This window comes from Nerophis ophidion, linkage group LG14 (genome assembly GCF_033978795.1).
Source record: "Nerophis ophidion isolate RoL-2023_Sa linkage group LG14, RoL_Noph_v1.0, whole genome shotgun sequence".
In the NCBI taxonomy this organism is placed as follows: domain Eukaryota; kingdom Metazoa; phylum Chordata; class Actinopteri; order Syngnathiformes; family Syngnathidae; genus Nerophis; species Nerophis ophidion.
Genome location: NC_084624.1, coordinates 6,343,047 through 6,367,347, shown reverse-complemented (window position 1 = coordinate 6,367,347; position 24,301 = coordinate 6,343,047). Strand labels below are relative to the sequence as shown.

Here is a 24,301-nt window from a genome sequence, read left to right as displayed (position 1 = left end):
GTGGATCTAACATAATAGTGAGAGTCCAGTCCATAGTGGATCTAACATTATAGTGAAAGTCCAGTCCATAGTGGATCTAACATAATAGTGTGAGAGTCCAGTCCATAGTGGATCTAACATAATAGTGAGAGTCCAGTCCATAGTGGATCTAACATAATAGTGAGAGTCCAGTCCATAGTGGATCCAACATAATAGTGTTCCATAAATTATTTTTGATGGTGAGAGAGTCCGGTCCATAGTGGATCCAACATAATAGTGAAAGTCCAGTCCATAGTGGATCTAACATAATATTGTGAGAGTCCAGTCCATAGTGGATCTAACATAATAGTGAGAGTCCAGTCCACAGAGGATCCAACATAATGGTGGGAATCCAGTCCATAGTGGATCTAACATTATAGTGAAAGTCCAGTCCATAGTGGATCTAACATTATAGTGAAAGTCCAGTCCATAGTGGATCTAACATAATATTGTGAGAGTCCAGTCCATAGTGGATCTAACATAATAGTGAGAGTCCAGTCCATAGTGGATCTAACATAATAGTGAGAGTCCAGTCCACAGTGGATCTAACATAATAGTGAGAGTCCAGTCCATAGTGGATCTAACATAATAGTGTTCCATAAATTATTTTTGATAGTGAAAGAGTCCGGTCCATAGTGGATCTAACATAATAGTGAAAGTCCAGTCCATAGTGTATCTAACATAATATTGTGAGAGTCCAGTCCATAGTGGATCTAACATAATAGTGAGAGTCCAGTCCATAGTGGATCTAACATGATAGTGAGAGTCCAGTCCACAGTGGATCTAACATAATAGTGAGAGTCCAGTCCATAGTGGATCTAACATAATAGTGTGAGAGTCCAGTCCATAGTGGATCTAACATAATAGTGAGAGTCCAGTCCACAGTGGATCTAACATAATAGTGAGAGTCCAGTCCATAGTGGATCTAACATAATAGTGTTCCATGAATTATTTTTGATAGTGAAAGAGTCCGGTCCATAGTGGATCTAACATAATAGTGAAAGTCCAGTCCATAGTGGATCTAACATAATAGTGAGAGTCCAGTCCATAGTGGATCTAACATAATAGTGAGAGTCCAGTCCACAGTGGATCTAACATAATAGTGTTCCATAAATTATTTTTTAATTTTTTCAAAAATATTCAAATTAGCTAGTTTTTCTCTTCTTTTTTTCGGTTGAATTTTGAATTTTAAAGACTCGAAATATATTTATAAAAACATTTATCTGCTTATATATATAATTATTGTGAGAAATCCTCAAGATTATCAGTGTTTCCACAAAGATAAATATAATTAAATATACAGTTAAAGCTAAATTGAGCAAATAGGCTATTTTTGGCCATTTATTGAAGTGTGTATCAAACTGGTAGCCCTTCGCATTAATCAATACCCAAGAAGTAGCTCTTGGTTTCAAAAAGGTTGGTGACCCCTGCTCCGGAGTATAAATCAATGAAAAAAACTCCAATATATAATCCGAAAAATAGTTTATATTCACACTACATGTTCATTATATTTTTTCTAATTACACTAAATTAGAATCAAGTCCGACCTGGATTATCCTGGGATCCATCCATCCATTTTCTTCCGTTTATTCCCTTCGGGGTCGCTGGAGCCTATCTCAGCTACAATAGGACCTAAAGCAGGGTACACCCTGGACGAAGTCCCAGTATCCTGGGATTCTAAGGAAAAAAATGCAGAGGACAAAACATTTTTACTAACTTTTGCCTGTTTTTGCCCAAATAGGGACTTCCTGGTGCTACTGGTCTGAAAGGAGACAGCGGAGACAACGGTCCACAGGTGAGTAATTAATAGAATCTCTGGGACACATACTGGATTGTCTCGGTTTTACATCTTGAAACCAAACATGCAAACTCCACACAGAAACAGCCTGAACCTGGGAATCGAACCCAAGACCTTATTGTCAGCTAAAAAAGTACATTATTTAAGTAGTCAGTTTCTGCTTTTCAAGTAAAAGTATGTAATGGGCCTAATTCTGATCAATGCCTTGAGATGCACAAAAACTGATGACGCCTGAGTCACGGCTCATGTTAAAATTTTGAGTAAAAGCAGGCGGACTAAGACAAAAAGTCTTGCTAATTGCTAAGTTAGCCGCTAAGCCAGCTTGAAACGACGGAAAAATAGTACGTAGTACACTTTAACTGTGTTACGGCAGAAAGTTAGCAGCCCTGATCTCACATCAGGGCAAGGAAAAACTCAACCCAGTGGGACAATATTGGAGAGGACTGCAGATGTGGGAACATAATAGTGAGAGTCCAGTCCATAGTGGATCTAACATAATAGTGTGGGAGTCCAGTTCATAGTGGATCTAACATAATAGTGGGAGTCCAGTCCATAGTGGATCTAACATAATAGTGAAAGTCCAGTCCATATTGGATCCAACATAATAGTGTGAGAGTCCAGTCCATAGTGGATCTAACATAATAGTGAGAGTCCAGTCCTTAGTGGATCTAACATAATAGTGTGGGAGTCCAGTTCATAGTGGATCTAACATAATAGTGGGAGTCCAGTCCATAGTGGATCTAACATAATAGTGAAAGTCCAGTCCATATTGGATCCAACATAATAGTGTGAGAGTCCAGTCCATAGTGGATCTAACATAATAGTGAGAGTCCAGTCCATATTGGATCAAACATAATAGTGAAAGTCCAGTCCATAGTGGATCTAACATAATAGTGAAAGTCCAGTCCATAGTGGATCTAACATAATAGTGAGAGTCCAGTCCATAGTGGATCCAACATAATAGTGTGAGTCCAGTCCATAGTGGATCTAGCCTAATAGTGTGAGAGTCCAGTCCATAGTGGATCTAACATAATAGTGAGAGTCCAGTTCATAGTGGATCTAACATAATATTGTGGGAGTCCAGTCCATAGTGGATCTAACATAATAGTGAAAGTCCAGTCCATAGTGGATCTAACATAATAGTGAGAGTCCAGTCCATAGTGGATCTAACATAATAGTGAGAGAGTCCGGTCCATAGTGGATCTAACATAATAGTGAGGGTCCAGTCCATAGTGGATTTAACATAATAGTGAGAGAGTCCGGTCCATAGTGGATCTAACATAATAGTGAAAGTCCAGTCCATAGTGGATCTAACATAATAGTGAGAGTCTAGTCCATAGTGGATCTAACATAATAGTGTGAGAGTCCAGTCCATAGAAGATCCAACATAATAGTGATAGTCCAGTTCATAGGGGATCTAACATAATAGTGAATGTCTAGTCCATAGTGGATCTAACATAATATTGAGTCCAGTCCATAGTGGATCTAACATAATAGTGAGAGTCCAGTCCATAGTAGAGCTAATATAATAGTGAGAGACCAGTCCATAGTGGATCCAACATAATTGTGTTGCAATTATATGTCTGCATCCAGTGACCCCCAGGCAAATTGAGTTCTAGACCCCTGCTTTAGAATGATTCTCTCCAGGTTCTATGATCAGAAATATAAAAAGAGTCACAGATCCCAGTTATATTCCCGCAATGCTTCCTATTTAATCATGTTTTACCGTGTCTGTCTGGAACTGGATGGATAATAGTGATAGTAATGTTTTAATCAATCAATGTTTACTTATATAGCCCTAAATCACTAGTGTCTCAAAGGGCTGCACAAACCACAACACAAACCACTACGACATCCTCGGTAGGCCCACATAAGGGCAAGGAAAAACTCACACCCAGTGGGACGTCGGTGACAATGATGACTATGAGAACCTTGGAGAGGAGGAAAGCAATGGATGTCAAGCGGGTCTAAACATGATACTGTGAAAGTTCAATCCATAATGGATCCAACACAGTCGCGAGAGTCCAGTCCAAAGCGGATCCAACACGGCAGCGAGAGTCCCGTCCACAGGAAACCATCCCAAGCGGAGGCAGATCAGCAGCGATACACAGGCGAGCAGTACATGGCCACCGGATCGGACCGGACCCCCCTCCACAAGGGAGAGTGGGACATAGGAGAAAAAGAAAAGAAACGGCAGATCAACTGGTCTAAAAAGGGAGTCTATTTAAAGGCTAGAGTATACGGATGAGTTTTAACGTGAGACTTAAATGCTTCTACTTAGGTGGCATCTCGAACTGTTGCCGGGATGGCATTCCAGAGTACTGGAGCCCGAAATGAAAACGCTTTATAGCTCTATAATACTCAATCCTATGTGTATCTGTTGTCTTCTTAGGGCCCCCGAGGTCTCCAGGGTCCCACCGGCCCCCCAGGAAAGGCAGGAAAAAGGGTCAGTCATGTTTTTAAATGTTGAAGTCGTAATTGACGCATTGCTAGAATTTCCAAAGTCATCTGTCTTCAATCATCCGTCCAACCATTACATTTATGTTACCGTCCAAGATGATAAAAAAACTAAATGTCTTTGATGGTTTGCGTGCAGGGCCGCAACGGAGCCGACGGTGCTCGAGGAATGCCAGGAGAGTCCGGGACCAAGGTAATCTACTCAACAAGCACATGTTTGCAAGCTTACACCTGCGGACTGAGTCCTGTCTCTGGGCTTTTTGCAGGGCGACCGAGGTTTCGACGGCCTTCCTGGTCTCCCCGGAGAGAAGGGCCACAGGGTGAGTAACATACAGGCGAGGGAAAGCCTCAAGATCACATCGCAGCGAGTCAAAGAAAACCCGACAGATGTTCATTCCAAAAGCCGTGGTAGTCATTTGGGGGGTCCGACTCATTCACGAGGGGCGGGACGGCCTCCGGATTCCCTTTTTTAATCCAGAACCTGAGGCCGGTGAAGAGTACTCAGAGCAGAATTTGAGAGTTAAACATGAGAGATCAAAGGGGAGTATCTCTGGACGGGCTTTCACTGCTTCTATACGGACTAATTACAGGGCCAGCAGGCGAGTCCTATAGAAGCCTAAATACAGGCAAGCCTATACGGAAGCTCCGTGCCAATTGTGGTGCTTGGGCGTAGATCAAAGGCGCCTTCTTCGCATCATCTCTGATTTCTTAATTGTTGACTCATCAGTTCTTCAAAGAGTAATGGTGTATATCCAGCTGCAAGGTACTTATGTGACCCTGCCACTCCCTCCCTTTGCTTATCATCTTTCCGATGCTCTCTCTCCAGGGGGAACACGGTCCTACGGGGCTTCCAGGACCTCCAGGAGACGACGGACCGAGAGTGAGTCCCTCAGACTCTCCAGAAACGAAAAATAATTCATCTTCTGTTTGGGTCCCAATAACATGCCGGTTTCTTCCACAGGGAGAAGATGGCCAGGTCGGACAGAGAGGCCTGGCTGGAGAGAGCGTAAGTGGATTTATCGGCCTTGTGTTGATACGGGCGAGAGTAGGTTGTTCAAGCCCAGCGGACAAAGAAAATAACGAAAATATTCACTAAGTTATTCCCACTCCCTGAAGCCCCCCCTCCCTTAGGCATTAAATCTACCTGTCAAATGCGCAACAGCATCTTCATTCTTTCAGCCATGTAGCTTTTAAAAAAGGAGCTGTTGATTTGCCGATACTGATAAAAAATAGGTAGATATGGGCGATAATTGCTCAGCAAATTCCAAACATTGTGAAAGCATTTTTGTCTTTCATGGTGTGTTGATGACAGAGAACTTAATCTTGATTATAAGTCCTGATCTTTGTTCATTAAGATTGGAAGTTACCCAAAGTGACCACAAGAGGTCAGTATATTGGTCTCAGTGCTCCCAATTCCCACATTTTTCTACTATTGTGCATCTACGTCTAAATATAACTTTTTTCAGTTTATTCCACTGCTTTTTTACATTGTGTGTTTGCTGTTTTTTTACTCAGTGAGCCTTTCTTTTTATTCAGAATGCTTTGCTTTTTTTCTTCAGTATTTTACTGGGGTGTTCCTTACAGTTTTACTATGTGCTTTTTTATTTTTGTAGTTTATTGCAATGCTATTTAGCATTGTGCTTTTTTTCCCCGAAATCATCAGTGCTCATTGCTATTGTACTTAATATTTTTGGTCTTTTCTTTGCATTTTGATGCAATGTTCTTAGCATTTCTACTCTTTTTTTGTGCGGTTTTGCTCAGATTTTTTTTGTTGTTGGCTGTTTTCCCTCGATATACTTTATCCGTCCGTCTTCTTCCGCTTATCCGAGGTCGGATCGCGGGGGCAGCAGCCTAAGTAGGGAAGCCCAGACTTCCCTCTGCAGAGCCACTTCGTCCAGCTCTTCCCGGGGGATCCCGAGGCGTTCCCAGGCCAGCCGGGAGACATAGTCTTCCCAACGTGTCCTGGGGTTTTCCCCGTGGCCTCCTAACGGTTGGACGTGGCATCCTGACCAGATGCCCGAACCACCTCATCTGGCTCCTCTCCATGTGGAGGAGTAGCGGCTTTACTTTGAGTTCCTCCCGGATGGCAGAGCTTCTCACCCTATCTCTAAGGGAGATGCCCGCCACACGGCGGAGGAAACTTATTTCGGCCGCTTGTACCCGTGATCTTATTCTTTCGGTCATGACCCAAAGCTCATGACCATAGGTGAGGATGGGAACGTAGATCGACTGGTAAATTGAGAGCTTCGCCTTCCGGCTCAGCTCCTTCTTCACCACAATCGGTACAACGTCCGCATTACTGAAGACGCCGCACCGATCCGCCTGTCGATCTCACCATCCACTCTTCCCTCACTCGTGAACAAGACTCCTAGGTACTTGAACTCCTCCACTTGGGGCAGGGTCTCCTCCCCAACCCGCAAATGGCACTCCACCCTTTTCCGGGAGAGAACCATGGACTCGGACTTGGAGGGGCTGATTCTCATTCCGGTCGCTTCACACTCTGCTGCGAACCGATCCAGTGAGAGCTGAAGATCCCGGCCAGATGAAGCCATCAGGACCACATCGTCTGCAAGAAGCAGCAAACCGGAACTCCTCTACGCTTTGACTGCGCCTAGAAATTCTGTCCATAAAAGTTATGAACAGAATCGCTGACAAAGGGCAGCCTTGGCGGAGTCCAACCCTCACCGGAAACGTGTCCCACTTACTGCCGGCAATGCGGACCAAGCTCTGACACTGATCTTACAGGGAGCGGACCGCCCTAATAAGACAGTCCGATACTCTCTGAGCACTCCCCACAGAACTTCCCGAGGGACACGGTCGAATGCCTTCTCCAAGTTCACAAAACACATATAGACTAGTTGGGCAAACTCCCATGCACCCTCAAGAACCCTGGCGAGAGTATAGAGCTGGTCCACAGTTCCACGACCAGGACTAAAACCACAGTTACCTCTGAATCCGAGGTTCAACTATCCGGCGTAGCCTCCTCTCCAGTACACCAGAATAGACCTTACTGGGAAGGCTTGGGAGTGTGATCCCACCATAGTTGGAACACACCCTCCGGTCCCCGTACTTTAATGTTTTCTTTGATACTAGGCAAGGCAAGTTCATATATAGAGCACAATTCGTACACAAGGCGATCCAAAGTACTTTACAGATGCAGCACGGTCGAATGCCTTCTCCAAGTCCACAAAACACATGTGGACTAGTTGGGCAAACTCCCAGGCACCCTCAAGGACCCTGCCGAGAGTATAGAGCTGGTCCACAGTTCCACGACCAGGATGAAAACCACACTGTTCCTCCTGAATCCGAGGTTCAACTATCTGGCGTAGCCTCCTCTCCAGTACACCAGAATAGACCTTACCGGGAAGGCTGATGAGTGTGGTCCCACCATAGTTGGAACACACCCTCTGGTCGGTTCCAGTACTTTAATGTTTTCTTTGATACTAGGCAAGGCAAGTTCATATATAGAGCACAATTCGTACACAAGGCGATCCAAAGTACTTTACAGATGCAGCACGGTCGAATGCCTTCTCCAAGTCCACAAAACACATGTAGACTAGTTGGGCAAACTCCCATGCACCCTCAAGGACCCTGCCGAGAGTATAGAGCTGGTCCACAGTTCCACGACCAGGATGAAAACCACACTGTTCCTCCTGAATCCAAGGTTCCACTATTCGGCGTAGCCTCCTCTCCAGTACACTAGAATAGACCTTACTGGGAAGGCTTGGGAGTGTGGTCCCACCATAGTTGGAACACACCCTCCGGTCGGTCCTCGTACTTTAATGTTTTCTTTGATACTAGGCAAGGCAAGTTCATATATAGAGCACAATTCGTACACAAGGCGATCCAAAGTACTTTACAGATATCATAATAAAAATAATACACACATTTATTAACACCAGAGTGTAGATAAAATACTTTCCGCTGTCATATTCACAGCGAAATAAAAGTATTTCATCCTTGAACATTGCCAATGTTGAGGCCTGTCTCACATCCTCTGCTAGACTGTTCCAGATTTTAGAAGCATAAAACTAAAACGCAACCTCGCCATGTTTTCTCCTAGGGAGACCACTCCCTAAGGTTCCTTGAGCATGTGATGGTTTATGTAACTCCAACATGTCAGATATGTAACTTGGCACTAGAATGGTTTTAAAGTCTATTCACTTCACGACAGGAAGATCTAAGCACTGGATTAATTAGGTCGTATTTCCTGGATCTGCATAGCTGTGCTAGGACACTGTGGCTGCGTATTATCTGGTCTAATGCGGCATGTAAAAATTGAACAGTAGGGGTTCCGCGATTGACCTCCGAGAACTCCAGTAGTCTGAAACACAGTTGGCAATTCCAACCAAATACGGCTGTTTTTTTATTTTTATTTAGCCTTTATTTAACCAGGTAAAATCCCGTTGAGATCAAAGATCTCTTTTCCTAGGGAGACCTGGCCAAGACGGTGCTGAAAACCTAAACGCTTTCTTGCCCAGTTCAGTTCTTACTTTTGGGGATGAGAAATTGAAGAACATCCATTGAACGCAGATTGTGACTTTTTTTTTGTTAAAAGACAAGATAGATATCATCTAAGAAGGACAGCTCCAGACTTGAGAAACTGATCAGGCGGGCCGGTTCTACAATGGGAATGAAACTGGACTCACTGGTGACGGTGGCAGAGAAGAGGACTGTTGACAAACTAGTGGGCATCCTGGATGATGCCAGTCACCCTCTGCATAGCGTTATCAGTAGCCAGAGGAGCCTGTTCAGTTCTAGACTGCTTCATCCCAACTGCAGGACTAATAGACTCAAAAACCTCCTTTGTCCCACACCCCATTAGACTGTACAACTCCTCTCTGGGGCGGGGGCCAGGGGGTACTAGGATGACAGGAGATGCAAAACAATAACAATACGTTTTTCATAACATGCTCACTACTGCCTACTTTGTCTTGTTATATTCTTATTTTACTGTTATATTTTTATTCCCATTGTTGCTTTTTAGTTTTTATTCTTCTTGTAATATTTCTCTATTTTGTTTCCATTTAAACCCCCCTTATTTACTTTTATTTTTATTTAAATTGATCTCAACTCTGTACACTGCTGCTGGAATTGTAATTTTCCTGAAGGAACTCTCCTGAAGGAATCAATAAAGTACTATCTATCTATCTATTTATAGATAAGATGGAGTGATACAAAGAATGGTTTTGTAATGGTTCTCCATATAAGACTTTAATTTATTTAGAGCAGGGGTCTCAAACACGCGGCCCGCAAGTTTTTATATGAATGGCGCTTTACAGCCTCATACTTATTATATACCCCCGATCATTATTTCCTGTAGACTCCCAATTTTCAGTGCCCCTTCAGGGGTAATCCTTCTCCCGAAATTCACCGTGGGGGCACTGCCTTAAAGTCCTCTACAACCTGTATAAACAAAATGCCAGCCCAGCCACATGTTGTATTTGGCTTCTATAAACGCGGCGAGCGACTGCAAGACATAGTTGATCAACAGCCACACAGGTCACACTGAGGGTGGCCGTATAAACAACAACTTTGACACTGTTCCAAATATGTGCCACACTGTGAAACCACACCAAACTTAAATGACAAACACATTTTGGGAGAAGATCCGCACCATAACAGAACATAAACACAACAGAACAAATACCCAGAGTCCCATGCAGCCCTAACTCTTCCAGGCTACAATATACACCCCCAACCCCGCCCCCTATTGTAGCCGGGAAGAGTTAGGGCTGCCTTGGATTCAGGGTATTTGTTCTGTTGTGTTACGGTGCAGTTGTTCTCCCAAAATGTGTTTGTCAATCTTGTTTGGCGTGGGTTCACAGTGTGGCGCATATTTTTAACAGTGATAACGTTGTTTATAAGGCCACTCTCAGTATGACCTGTATGGCTGTTGATCAAGTAGGTCTTGCAGTCACTTCCGTGGGTCTGCAGAAGTCTCATACAATTTGTGACTCGGCCGGCACATTTTTTGTATGGTGGAAAAGCGGACGAGACGGCAGGTTGTAGAGGACGCTTGAGACAGTGCCATCACGGCACGTCCTTAATATTGTTGTCCGGGTGAAAACCGGGAGAATGATTGCCCCGGGAGACTGTCGGGAGGGGCACTGATATTCGGGTATTTCCCGTAAAGATCATGAGAGTTGGCAAGTATGTTGCTAGGGGTGGCCGTATAAACAACTTTGACAATGTTACAAATATGTGCCACACTGTGAACCCACACCAAACTTAATAATAATAATAATAATAATGGATTAGATTTATATCGCGCTTTTCTATTGTTAGATACTCAAAGCGCTCACAGAGAAGTGGGAACCCATCATTCATTCACACATGGTGGTGGTAAGCTACATCTGTAGCCACAGCTGCCCTGGGGTAGACTGACGGAAGTGTGGCTGCCAGTTTGCGCCTACGGCCCCTCCGACCACCACCAATCATTCATTCATCATTCATTCACCGGTGTGAGCGGCACCGGGGGCAAAGGGTGAAGTGTCCTGCCCAAGGACACAACGGCAGCGACTTTGATGTCCATAGGTGGGAAGCGAACCTGCAACCCTCAGGTTTCTGGCACGGCCGCTCTACCCACTACGCCATACCGCCCCAAACTTAAAAGACAAACACATTTTGGGAGAACTTCCGCACCATAACATAAACACAACAGAACAAATACCCAGAATCCCATGCAGCCCTGACTCTTCCAGGCTACAATATACACTCCCAACCCCCCCAACCCCGCCCCCTATTGTAGCCGGGAAGAGTTAGGGCTGCATTGGATTTTGGGTATTTTTTCTATTGTGTTTATGTTGTGTTACGGTGCGGATGTTCTCCCAAAATGTGTTTGTCAATCTTGTTTGGTGTGGGTTCACAGTGTGGTGCATATTTGTAACAGTGATAACGGCCACTCTCAGTATGACCTGTATGGCTGTTGATCAAGGCGGAAAAGCCATTCAAAGAGGATGAATTAATAAAAAGTGCCTGTTAGATTTTTTTTAAGAAATCTTTTAATCGCGGCCCAGTCTCACCCGGTTTCTGCATCCAATGGCCCCCAGGTAAATTGAGTTTGAGACCCCTGATTTAGAGCATTATGATCATTGCTATTTTACTTAATGCTCATGTTTTCCTTAATGCTTTTACACTTTTCTATCCATTATTTCCTGTCATGTTCAATGCTGAAACACTGTTTTCACTCTGCAATTGTTTCGCCATGCAGGGTCCACGAGGTCTGTTGGGCCCCAGAGGGTCCCCTGGTCCTGCCGGGCAACGCGTATGTACTTTGCAGACGTCTTCCCTGCACGTATCGCTCTCACTGCATCCTAAAGCGCCGTCTTATCCCCGCAGGGTCTTTCTGGACTTGACGGGCAAGCAGGTCCCAAAGGAAACATGGTGAGAAGCATGTGTTCGTTCATTCCGTGTATTTTCAGCGGTTCGGTCGTGTTTTGTGACCACAGAAGCGATCACTTTATTTGCCCTGCTCGAAGCTGACGGTGTGTCGTAGACGTGCAGGAATGGAGGTCATAGTCTATTAACCCGTGTGTAATGTTCATATTGTTGTTACTCAGCCAGTGTTTGCGGGTCTGATGGACCCGTTTGCATTTTGTGTCTTTTAATGCCTCATAATCAAACACTTTTTATGTTAAAATACTGAACAGGTGTTTACCTTTTATCCCAATAAACATCTGTTCGGTATTTTAACAAAAACACAAACGCTGGCTGAGTAACAACAATATGAACATTGCACGGAAAAGTTTGTCAACACTGTCTGCTCTCATTTTCTCGCACATTTGCCCCTCTGATGTTCTGTGTGCCTATGCTCTGTCCTCCTCCTGTCTTGGCCAAATGTGGGTGTGTGGGTGCGTGTGGTACACAGAACATCAATTTCCATACTTCTATTAGCCCCGGGTCCAGTGGACCCGGACATCTTATACAGTGGGCCAAAAAAGTATTTAGTCAGCCACGGATTGTGCAAGTTCTCCCACTTAAAATGATGACAGAAGTCTGTAATTTTCATCAAAGGTACACTTCAACTGTGAGAGACAGAATGTGAAAAAAAAATCCAGGAATTTTAAAGAATTTATTAGTAAATTATGGTGGAAAATAAGTATTTGGTCACTTCAAACAAGGAAGATCTCTGGCTCTCACAGACCTGTAACTTCGTCTTTAAGAAGCTCTTCTGTCCTCCACTCGTTACCTGTATTAATGTCACTTGTTTGAACTCGTTATCCGTATAAAAGACACCTGTCCACAGCCTCAAACAGTCAGACTCCAAACTCCACTATGGCCAAGACCAAAGAGCTGTCGAAGGACACCAGGAAAACAACTGTAGACCTGCACCAGACTGGGAAGAGTGGATCTACAATAGGCAAGCAACTTGGTGTGAAAAATTCAACTGTGGGAGCAATTATCAGCAAATGGAAGACATACAAGACCACTGATAATCTCCCTCGATCTGGGGCTCCACGCAAGATCTCATCCCGTGGGGTCAAAATGATCATAAGAACGGTGAGCAAAAATCCCAGAACCACACGGGGGAACCCGGTGAATGACCTGCAGAGAGCTGTGACCAAAGTAACAAAGGTTACCATCAGAAACACACTACGCCGACAGGGAATCAAATCCTGCAGTGCCAGACGTGTCCCCCTGCTTAAGCCAGTGCATGTCCAGGCAGTATTCTGGACATCTGTGCTGCTGAATCTTTTGCAATTTGTTCAACTAATAATGGAGACGTCACGAAAGAAAGATGTAGGTGGGAAGCGGTGTATTGCGGCTGCCTTTAGCAACACAAACACGGCCGGTGTTTCCTTGTTTACATTCCCGAAGGTAAAGCTTTACTATGGAACAGAGCGGTCAGGCAAACATGGTTCCCGACCACATGTCAACCGGCAGGATTCGGTGAGAAAATTGTGGTAATAAGTCGGCTCTTGCCGTAGACATGAGCGGAGCTTGCGTCCTCCTGCAGCTGCGCACTCTTACCTCCTCCCACTGGAGAAGCTTTACTATGGAACAGAGCGGTCAAGCGAACATGGTTCCCGACCACGTCAACCGGCAGGTTTCGGTGAGACAATTGTGGTAATAAGTCGGCTCTTGCCGTAGACATGAGCGGAGACATGTGGCCTGTGAGTCACTAATGATCATATTTGTATAGCTGCTTTGTCTTCACACACATATTATATTGACCTCACTAAAAGCCTTTTCTTCCATCTCCATTGCTTTCAGACAGCATAACGTCCTCGAGGTGGAACATTAGCAGCAAACTGCTTCATAGAGGTTTTGTCTGTCTGTGTGGGTTGTGACACATTCAGCCTCGGATGTGGTCCTGCATGTACAGATATCAGTCCGGCTTTTTGTCGGACTGATATCTGTTTCCTTCCCACTTAAAAGTCCGAAGCAAGAGGAAGTAACAAACATTCATTCATATAAAAACAACAATTAAGTAAATTACATTAACAGAAACGTTTTATCACTCCCATTAATTTGAGCCAGGATGAAATATTCGTGGATGAGGAAAGTGAGAGTGAAGGACTTTAAAAAAATAAAATTAAAATAAAAAGACTATACAGTGGGAGCGATTCAGATGTTATTAGACACATTTACTAGGATAATTCTGGAAAATCCCTTATCTGCTTATTGTGTGACTAGTGTTTTAGTGAAATTATATGGTCGTACCTGTACAACCTGAAGGTTGGCCTCGCACCTTTTTTCAGCACCGGTCGACGGGTGGTGGCGATGCCCAACTCTGCCCTTCGCAAGGGACCCTCTTCGAAACCCGACCTTTCGAAATAATCGGCTTGTGGAGCTCCTCACATCTGAACATTGTTTACAATCATGGCCACCAGCAGCGAGAGCGATTCGCACCGAGAAAGCGACAATTTCCCCATTAATTTGAGCCAGGATGAAATATTCGTGGATGAGGATAGTGAGAGTGAAGGACTAAAAAAAAAAAAAAAGGGCAAGGGCAGTGGGAGCGATTCGGATGTTATTAGACACATTTACTAGGATAATTCTGGAAAATCCCTTATCTGCCTATTGTGTTACTAGTGTTTGAGTGAGATTATATAGTACCTGAAAGTCGGAGGGGTGTGGCCACAAGTGTTGTGACCGCCAGTTTCTCTGGTGGGGGAGGAGGTAATAGTACGCAGCTGCAGGAGGACGCAAGCTCCGCTCATAACTACGGTAAGAGCCGACTTATTACCACAATTTTCTCACCGAAACCTGCCGGTTGACCGCGCTGATCCATAGTAAAGCTTCACCTTCGGGAATGTAAACAAGGAAACACCGGCTGTGTTTGTGTGGCTAAAGGCTAAACGCTTCCCACCTACATCTTTATTCTTTGATGTCTCCATTATTAATTGAACAAATTGCAAAAGATTCAGCAACACAGATGTCCAGAATACCGTGTGATTATGCGATTAAAGCAGACTACTTATAGCTGGGATCGGGCTGGAAAAAAACAACCAGTGACGTCAAACGGTGACGTTTTCAACAGGATACTTCGCGGGAAATTGTAAATTGCAATTTAGTAAACTAAAGCGGCCGTATTGGCATGTGTTGCAATGTTAATATTTCATCATTGATATATAAACTATCAGACTGCGTGGTCTCTAGTAGTGGCTTTCAGTAGGCCTTTAATGAACGAAATTGTGCAGAAAAAGTACTTAAAACAACACATCACTAATACCCACAACATTATTGTGTTAACTTTTAAAGTATTTAGGAACGTTCGGGAAGAATATTTACAATATGAAGAAACACGGAGCAGGGTAGAACTATTACTTTCACACTCGAAAAAACAGCAAGGACACTTCCTACACCCTACATCCGGTTCTTCATAAAATAAAAGCGATACTTCAAAAGAAAATATAAAACGCTGTCTAGTTCAGGGGTCGGCAATCCCGCGGCTCCGGAGCCACATGCGGCTCTTTGATCACTCTGTTGTGGCTCAGCTGCTAAATTGCCGACCCCAACGATTATTCCGTGAGGTTTCCGTATTTTAGTGCCTCTCTCAGGAATCACCCGGGATAACATTCTCCAATTTTCACCTGGACTACAATTCTGAGTGTGTGCAGTGATGGCAATGTCTTTAACCTCCTCTACAACATGTCGCGATCTGCGTGTCATTTTATGTTCAGCCTCTGTTAACACACGAAAAGCGACTGCAACGCATACTTAGTCGACAGCCATACAGGTTACACTGAGGGTTGTAATATAAACAACTTTAAGACTCTTACCAATATGCGCCACACTGTGAACCCACACCAAACAAGAATGACAAACACATTTTGGGAGAACATCGGCACTGTAACACAACATAAACACAAAAGAACAAATACCCAGAATTCCATGCATCCCTACATTAACACTGTCACGCCAAATTTCTTCCCCCCTACAAAAATCTTCCCCCCGGAAGAAATTTGGCGTGACAGCCCCTCTAATGCCTGAAGGGCCCCAATAAGGGCGTGACCAAACCAAGTTATATGACTCTTAAGGGTTGCAGCTGCAAAATTAGCGAAGCAAAAATAGCTTGAAAGGTTAGTATGCTAGAATACTAATATTTTTTCCTCACCATAAAGGGTTACAGCTGCAAAATTAGCAGAGCAACAATAGCTCGAAAGGTTAGCATGCTGGAATACTAATATTTTTTTCCTCACCGTTAAGGGTTACAGCTGCAAAATTAGCGAAGCAAAAATAGCTTGAAAGGTTAGCATGCTGGAATACTAATATTTTTTTCCTCACCGTTAAGGGTTACAGCTGCAAAATTAGCGAAGCAAAAATAGCTTGAAAGGTTAGCATGCTGGAATTCTAATATTTTTTCCTCACCGTTAAGGGTTACTGCTGCAAAATTAGCGAAGCAAAAATAGCTTGAAAGGTTAGCATGCTGGAATACTAATATTTTCTCCTCACCGTTAAGGGTTACAGCTGCAAAATTAGCGAAGCAAAAATAGCTTCAAAGGTTAGCATGCTGGAATACTAATATTTTTTCCTCACCGTTAAGGGTTGCAGCTGCAAAATTAGCGAAGCAAAAATAGCTTGAAAGGTTAGCATGCTGGAATACTATTTTTTCCTCACCGTTATTTTTCACCAATGACAATCAGCCAATTATAATGATTTTAAAACAGGCAGCTGTATGGGTTACTAATATTTTTTCCTCACCGTTAAGGGTTGCAGCTGCAAAATTAGCGAAGCAAAAATAGCTCGAAAGGTTAGCATGCTGGAATACTAATATTTTTTTCCTCACCGTTAAGGGTTACAGCTGCAAAATTAGCGAAGCAAAAATAACTTGAAAGGTTAGCATGCTGGAATACTAATATTTTTTCCTCACCGTTAAGGGTTACAGCTGCAAAATTAGCGACGCAAAAATAGCTTGAAAGGTTAGCATGCTGGAATACTAATATTTTTTCCTCACCGTTAAGGGTTACAGCTGCAAAATTAGCGAAGCAAAAATAGCTTGAAAGGTTAGCATGCTGGAATACTAATATTTTTTTCCTCACCGTTAAGGGTTGCAGCTGCAAAATTAGCGAAGAAAAAATAGCTTGAAAGGTTAGCATGCTGGAATACTAATATTTTTTCCTCACCGTTATTTTTCACCAATGACAATCAGCCAATTATAATGATTTTAAAACAGGCAGCTGTATGGGTTACTAATATTTTTTCCTCACTGTTAAGGGTTGCAGCTGCAAAATTAGCGAAGCAAAAATAGCTCGAAAGGTTAGCATGCTGGAATAATAATATTTTTTTCCTCACCGTTAAGGGTTACAGCTGCAAAATTAGCGAAGCAAAAATAGCTTGAAAGGTTAGCATGCTGGAATACTAATATTTTTTCCTCACCGTTAAGGGTTACAGCTGCAAAATTAGCGAAGGAAAAATAGCTTGAAAGGTTAGCATGCTGGAATACTAATATGTTTTCCTCACCGTTAAGGGTTACAGCTGCAAAATTAGCGAGGCAGAAATAGCTTGAAAGGTTAGCATGCTAGAATACTAATATTTTTTCCTCACCGTTAAGGGTTACAGCTGCAAAATTAGCGAAGCAAAAATAGCTTGAAAGGTTAGCATGCTGGAATACTAATATTTTCTCCTCACCGTTAAGGGTTACAGCTGCAAAATTAGCGAAGCAAAAATAGCTCGAAAGGTTAGCATGCTGGAATACTAATATTTTTTCCTCACCGTTAAGGGTTACAGCTGCAAAATTACCGAAGCAAAAATAGCTTCAAAGGTTAGCATGCTGGAATACTAATATTTTTTCCTCACCGTTAAGGGTTGCAGCTGCAAAATTAGCGAAGCAAAAATAGCTTGAAAGGTTAGCATGCTGGAATACTATTTTTTCCTCACCGTTATTTTTCACCAATGACAATCAGCCAATTATAATGATTTTAAAACAGGCAGCTGTATGGGCTACCTTAAGGTCCTTCCCCCCCTTATTACTACTGCCTACTTTGTCTTGTTATATTCATATTTTACTGTTATAATTTTATTCCCATTGTTGCTTTTTATTTTGTATTCTTATTGTAATATTTATCTACTTTGTTTCCATTTAAACCCCCATTATTTACTTTTTTTAAATTGATCTCAACTGTGTACACTGCTGCTGGAATTTAAATTTTCCTGAAGGAACTCACCTGAAGGAATCAATAAATTACTATCTATCTACTATCTATCTATCTTATTGAGGTCCTTCAAGCATTATATGGGCTGTCACGCCAAATTTCTTCCGGGGGGGTGAAGGTTTTTGTAGGGGGGAAGAAATTTGGCGTGACAGCACCAAACCCCGCCCCCTCCAACCCTGCCCACCTCAACCGACTCACAAGAGGTGGGGGGCGTGTATAATGTGGCCAAGAAGTGTGGAATGCATGGGATTCTGGGTATTTTTTTCTTTTGTGTTTATGTTGTTACAGTGCCGATGTTCTCCCAAAATGTGTTTGTCATTCTTTTTTCGTGTGGGTTCACAGTGAGGCGCATATTAGTAAGAGTGTTAAAGTTGTTTATATAACAACCTTCAGTGTAACCATAGGTTTCCCTTATTATTGTTAATCGAGGGAAATTCTGCAAACATTCGCGAGAATGGTTGACCTGACATTCGGTAGTCTTGGAATATTCGGGATGGTTGGCAAGTGTGATGCTGTCAAGCGGCATTCATAAAAAACTTGCGAGCCCCACTATCATTACATTTTCATATTAAGGTGTCTGAGACCCCCGGTTTATACATAACACAAAGCAAAAATAACTCTATGCAGTGTTATTTCATTTCAAATTTCAATAGAGTTTTGTGGCTCCCATTGTTTTCTTTATTTTGTGGAATGAGTCAAAATGGCTCTTTGAGTTTTAAAGGTTGCCGACCCCTAGTCTAGTTCATAATATAGCACAACAACATCACACTATTACATAAACATGGACAATGAAAATATGAATGACGCTCTTCTACATTGCAGGGTCCTCAAGGAGAGCCAGGGCCTCATGGGCAGCAGGGTTTTCCAGGTCCTCATGTGAGTTCCCATCCTTTTTTTTTTTTGGTTTTCTCTCAGATCTGTTTTCTAACTCAACACCATCACTTCCTGTCTTAAATCCTACTCCCGATATGTCTTCTTTATTCTCCTGCTCGCATTCCATCCCTCGCGCTCACGACCGCGAGCGTGAACCGTGAACGGCGCTTCTGTTTTCGCCATCAAATGTCTGCACAAGCACTTTTCGTCTCCATCTCCGCCAACCTTCTCCCCCCCCCTCCCCCCCCTTTTTTTAGACCCTCTACTGTGGCAAAACACACAAGTGGTTCACTTTTAACATGCTGACATTTGAGTGTTGCAGAAAGGATGTTTCACTCTGAAGTAATCCTCTATAGTTTTTTTATTAGAAGGGACAATGCACAGAAACATTAAGATCAAAGACAGATATGTTCGGTACCGGATTATAGCGAAATAGCTAATTTCCATCTGCAGTCCCTGGCTACCTAAAATAAAGGGATATAATTATGACAATAAAATCATACCATAACAAGGAATCAAATTGAGAAAAGTCATAAAACGCCCTTTCATGGACACATACTTAATATACAATACGACACCTCTCCTTTACATCAGAACACATACAATGCATGCTCTTGTTCACATCTGTCATCATTTGTAAAAACAACCATGGTTTTAACACACTGCATAATTTACAACAAAAATGCTGTCATGGATAAATATAATTCACATTAAGTTGGTCTGTCAAACAAAGTGGCCACCTTATTGACCGTGTGAGCAGCTTTGAAACTTTTATTAGCAGATTGCACAGTACAGTACATATTCCGTACAATTGACCACCCGAATAGGTTTTTCAACTTGTTTAAGTCGGGGTCTACGTTAATCAATTCATGGTAAATATCCACTAGTGCAGGGGTAAGGAACCTATGGCTCTCGAGCCAGATGTGGCTCTTTTGATGACAGCATCTGGCTCTCGGATAAATCTTAGCTGACATTGCTTAACACGATAAGTAATGAGTAATCCCGCTGATAATCAGTGTTAAAAATAAAATTTTAATCCAGCCATCTGTTTTTCTACCGCACCTATTCAAGATGTCGCATTAATGGTAAAAAAAGTATTTTGTTTATTATTGGTTAGCTTCAGAATAACAACGTTGTTTGAAAGAATAATAGACTTGTTATTAGAGATGTCCGATAAAGGCTTTTTTGCCGTTATTCCGATATTGTCCAACTCTTAATTACCGATATCAACCGATACTGATATATACAGTTGTGGAATGAACACATTATTATGCCTAGTTTTGTTGTGATGCCACGCTGGATGCATTAAACAATGTAATAAGGTTTTCCAAAATAAATCAACTCAAGTTAAGGAAAAAATGCCATATTTATTATTGAAGTCACAAAGTGCATTATTTTTTTTTTAACATGCCTCTAAACAGCAACTTGGAATTGTGTTACCGTGCGGATGTTCTGCCGAAATGTGTTTTTGTCATTCTTGTTTAGTGTGGGTTCACTTATTTGTAACAGTGTTAAAGTTGTGTATACGTCCACCTTCAGTGTGACCTGTATGGCTGTTGACCAAGTATGCCTTGCATTCACTTGTGTGTGCATAAAAAGCCGTAGATCAGGGGTGCCCACACTTTTTCTGCAGGCGAGCTACTTTTCAATTGACCAACTCGAGGGGATCTACCTCATTTATATATATCATTTATATTTATTTATTTATGAAAGAGACGTTTTTGTAAACAAGTTAAATGTGTTTAATGATAATACAAGCATGTGTAACACATATAGATGTCTTTCTTTCACGAAGACAAGAATATAAGTTGGTGTATTACCTGATTCTGATGACTTGCATTGATTGGAATCAGACAGTAATGATGATAACGCCCACATTTTCAAATGGAGGAGGAAAAAAAGTTGTCCTTTCTGTACAATACCACATGAAAGTGGTTGGTTTTTGGCATCTAATTCATCCAGCTTCCATACACTTTACAAGAAAAACATTGGCGGCAAATTCCGTAGCTTGCTTGATTGACATTCACGGCACCCGAGGGTCTTGTGAGATGACGCTGGCTGCTGCCAGTTCATTATTATGAAAAAATGACAGAGAGGAAGGCGAGAAACACTTTTTATTTCAACAGACTTTCGCGCCGTCCCTTCCGTCAAAACTCTAAAGGCCGACTGCACATTTCCTATCTTCACAATAAAAGCCCTGCTTCATGCTGCCTGCGCTAACTAAATACAGAGTCTCGGAAAACTGGCGTGCACAAGCGATCCCTCAGAAAGCTGGCGTGCACATCACTTGTGCACGCCAGCTTTCCGAGACTCTTATTTTGTTAGCGCAGGCAGCATGAAGCAGGGCTTTTATTGTGAAGATAGGAAATGTGCAGTCGGCCTTTAGAGTTTTGACGGAAGGGACGGCGCGAGAGTCTGTTGAAATAAAAAGTGTTTCTCGCCTTCCTCTCTGTCATTTTTTCATCATAATGAACTGGCAGCAGCCAGCGTCATCTCACAAGACCCTCGGGTGCCGTGAATGTCAATCAAGCAAGCTACGGAATTTGCCGCCAATGTTTTTCTTGTAAAGTGTATGGAAGCTGGATGAATTAGATGCCAAAAACCAACCACTTTCATGTGGTATTGTACAGAGAGGACAACATTTTTTTTCTCCTCCATTTGAAAATGTGGGCGTTATCATCATTACTGTCTGATTCCAATCAATGCAAGTCATCAGAATCAGGTAATACACCAACTTATATTCTTGTCTTCGTGAAAGAAAGACATCTATATGTGTTACACATGCTTGTATTATCATTAAACACATTTAACTTGTTTACAAAAATGTCTCTTTCATAAATAAATAAATATAAATGATATATATAAATGAGGTTGCAGAAAAAGTGTGGGCACCCCTGCCGTAGATGATAGTCCCTCTAAGGTTTATTGGCGCTCTGTACTTCCCTCTACGTCCGTGTAAAGTCATACATTTTACTTTTTGAAACCGATACTGGTCATTTGGAAACCAATACCGATAATTTACGATATTACATTTTAAAGCATTAATCGGCCGATAATATCGGATATCCCTACTTGTTATTCTCTAAAAATGTTGGTCTTACTTAAAAATGCACGCATTTAGTGGTAATTCAGCGTTAAAAAAAATGATGATATGGCTCTCACAGAAATCGATTTGAAAATATTTGGCTTTTTTACGGCGGCTCTCTAAACCAAAAAGGATCCCGACCCCTGCACTGGTGTCAGGTTTGACTTTTCCCTGGAAAAATAGCTCTTGATTGTGTGCTGGTTTGCATAAACCTCCTTATAGGCTGATTGGGGCCTTATGGAAAAATGTAAAATATGTTTCCGAAACGCTTGACGGGATAGGGGGCCTCAGGAATAAAAAAAAAAAAATAAAAAAAAGTGACGGCAGGAAAAAAATAAAAGACCATTTGCACGGGCGGCTGAGCGTGTCTGAGTAAGCAGCGCTAAGTGGCCTCGCCTGCAAATGTGGAAGCAATAAAGTCGTAGACGTAACAAAATAAGCAAATTTAAAACTGGGAAGCAGACTTTTCCAGCGCACTTGACATGTGCTCTCTTGCTTTTACACAAGGTTGGCTTTTCATATCAACTCGGTAACAAGCCTAATGTGTGTGTGTGTGTGTGTGTGTGTGTGTGTTCCCCTTAATGAAGACATCGCTCTGTTTACACCTTTTTAAGGGACATCTGACGGTATGGGGACCAAAAAAAACAGGTCCCCCTAAAGCAATTGTTTTGACTCGAGGGCAACATGTAGAGAAAAAAATATGTCTGGGGGGCCGGTACATCTATTTTTAGGAACATTAATACAAAACCTCACAATGATATCTGAATGCTAAAAACGTTATGACCGACCGCCCGGAAAAGGGTGGAGTGCCATCTCCGGGTTGGGGAGGGGGAGCCCCTGCCCCAAGTGGAGGAGTTCAAGTACCTGGGAGTCTGGTTCACGAGTGGGGGAAGAGTGAATGGTGAGATCGATGGTGCGGCGTCTTCAGTAATGCGGACGTTGTATCGATCCGTTGTGGTGAAGGAGCTGAGTCGGAAGGCAAAGCTCTCAATTTACCGGTCGATCTACGTTCCCATCCTCACCTATGGTCATGAGCTTTGGGTCATGACCGAAAGGATAAGATCACGGGTACAAGCGGCCCAAATTAGTTTGGGTCTCTCCCTTAGAGATAGGGCGAGAATCTCTGCCATCCGGGAGGAACTCAAAGTAAAGCCGCTGCTCCTCCACATGGAGAGGAGCCAGATGCGGTGGTTCGGGCATCTGGTCAGGATGCCACCCGAACGCCTCCCTAGTGAGGTGTTTAGGGCACGTCCGACCGGTAGGAGCCCACGGGGAAGACCCAGGACACGTTGGGAAGACTACGTCTCCCGGCTGGCCTGGGAACGCCTGGGGATCCCCCGGGGAGAGCTAGACGAAGTGGCTGGGGAGAGGGAAGTCTGGGTTTCCCTGCTTAGGCTGCTGCCCCCGCGACCCGACCTCGGATACGCGGAAGAAGATGGATGGACCGCCTTAAAAAACGTGATGGGATTTTACATTTTTCTATGAAGGATAAAACACTGAATATTGACCCCCTTTCCATCGACATATTTTACAATCAAGCGAAACACAATAGGGAAATATGAACGCGAAGGGTACAAAATAAACCCACCTACAATCTGATGTATCTGATTATTCATTAAGGCAAGGCAACTTTATTTGTATTGCACTTTTCATACACAAGGCAGACTCATAAAGTGCTTAAAAAGACAACAAAGTGAAATGAAAGAAAATAAAAGCAAACTTAAAATGCAGACAATGAAAAGAAAAACAGTGCGGACGTTAAAAGATCAAAGGGGAACATTATCACAATTTCAAAAGGGTTAAAAACAATAAAAAGTCAAAAGATGCGAAAGTATCTCGTTTGTCGCAGATGCTTTTCCAACGATAAAGTCGACGAAATCACAAAGGTGACTTTAGTTGATGTTATTGACTTATGTGCTAATCAGACATATTCAATCACGGAATGACTGCCAGCTAATCGATGCTAACATGCTCTTTAGGCTAGCTGTATGTACATTTGTAGCTATATTTGCATCCAGCCTTTCCCTCCATGCACATTTAATGCCAAACAAACACATACCAATCGAGGGATTTAAGTTGCCCCAGTGGTCAAAAGATGCAGTCGTCGGTTAGAAGGCGATCGCCGAATAGCTTCAATAGCTATTCGCTCAATAGCTTCAGTTTGTCCTTCAATTTCGTTTTCGCTATTTGCCTCCACACTCCAACCATGCGTTTCAATACGTGCGTAATCTGTTGAATCGCTTAAACCGCTGAAATCCGAGTCATAATCCGAGCTAATGTCGCTGTATCTTGCTGTTCTATCCGCCATGTTTGTTTGTATTGGCGTCACTATGTGACATCACAGGACGGGTGGATTTACAGATAGCGAAAATCAGGCACTTTAAAGCCTTTTTTCGGGATATTCCATGATGGGTAAAATTTTGAAAAAAAACTTCGAAAAATAAAATAAGCCACTGGGAACTGATTTTT

At 42.7% G+C, this 24,301-nt stretch overlaps 1 protein-coding gene across 1 annotated transcript in view; it reads left to right on the top strand.

The window, feature by feature from the left end:
• The first annotated feature begins 1,764 nt into the window (after window positions 1-1,764).
• Window positions 1,765-24,301, top strand: part of LOC133568030 (collagen alpha-1(XI) chain-like) — a 100,500-nt gene continuing 77,963 nt past the window's right edge. The window contains 9 exon segments of the mRNA XM_061919723.1: window positions 1,765-1,813; window positions 4,209-4,262; window positions 4,413-4,466; window positions 4,540-4,593; window positions 5,100-5,153; window positions 5,235-5,279; window positions 11,487-11,540; window positions 11,615-11,659; window positions 18,697-18,750. Of these exon segments, the coding sequence (XP_061775707.1) occupies window positions 4,443-4,466; window positions 4,540-4,593; window positions 5,100-5,153; window positions 5,235-5,279; window positions 11,487-11,540; window positions 11,615-11,659; window positions 18,697-18,750 (330 nt within the window). The 5' untranslated portion in view covers window positions 1,765-1,813; window positions 4,209-4,262; window positions 4,413-4,442.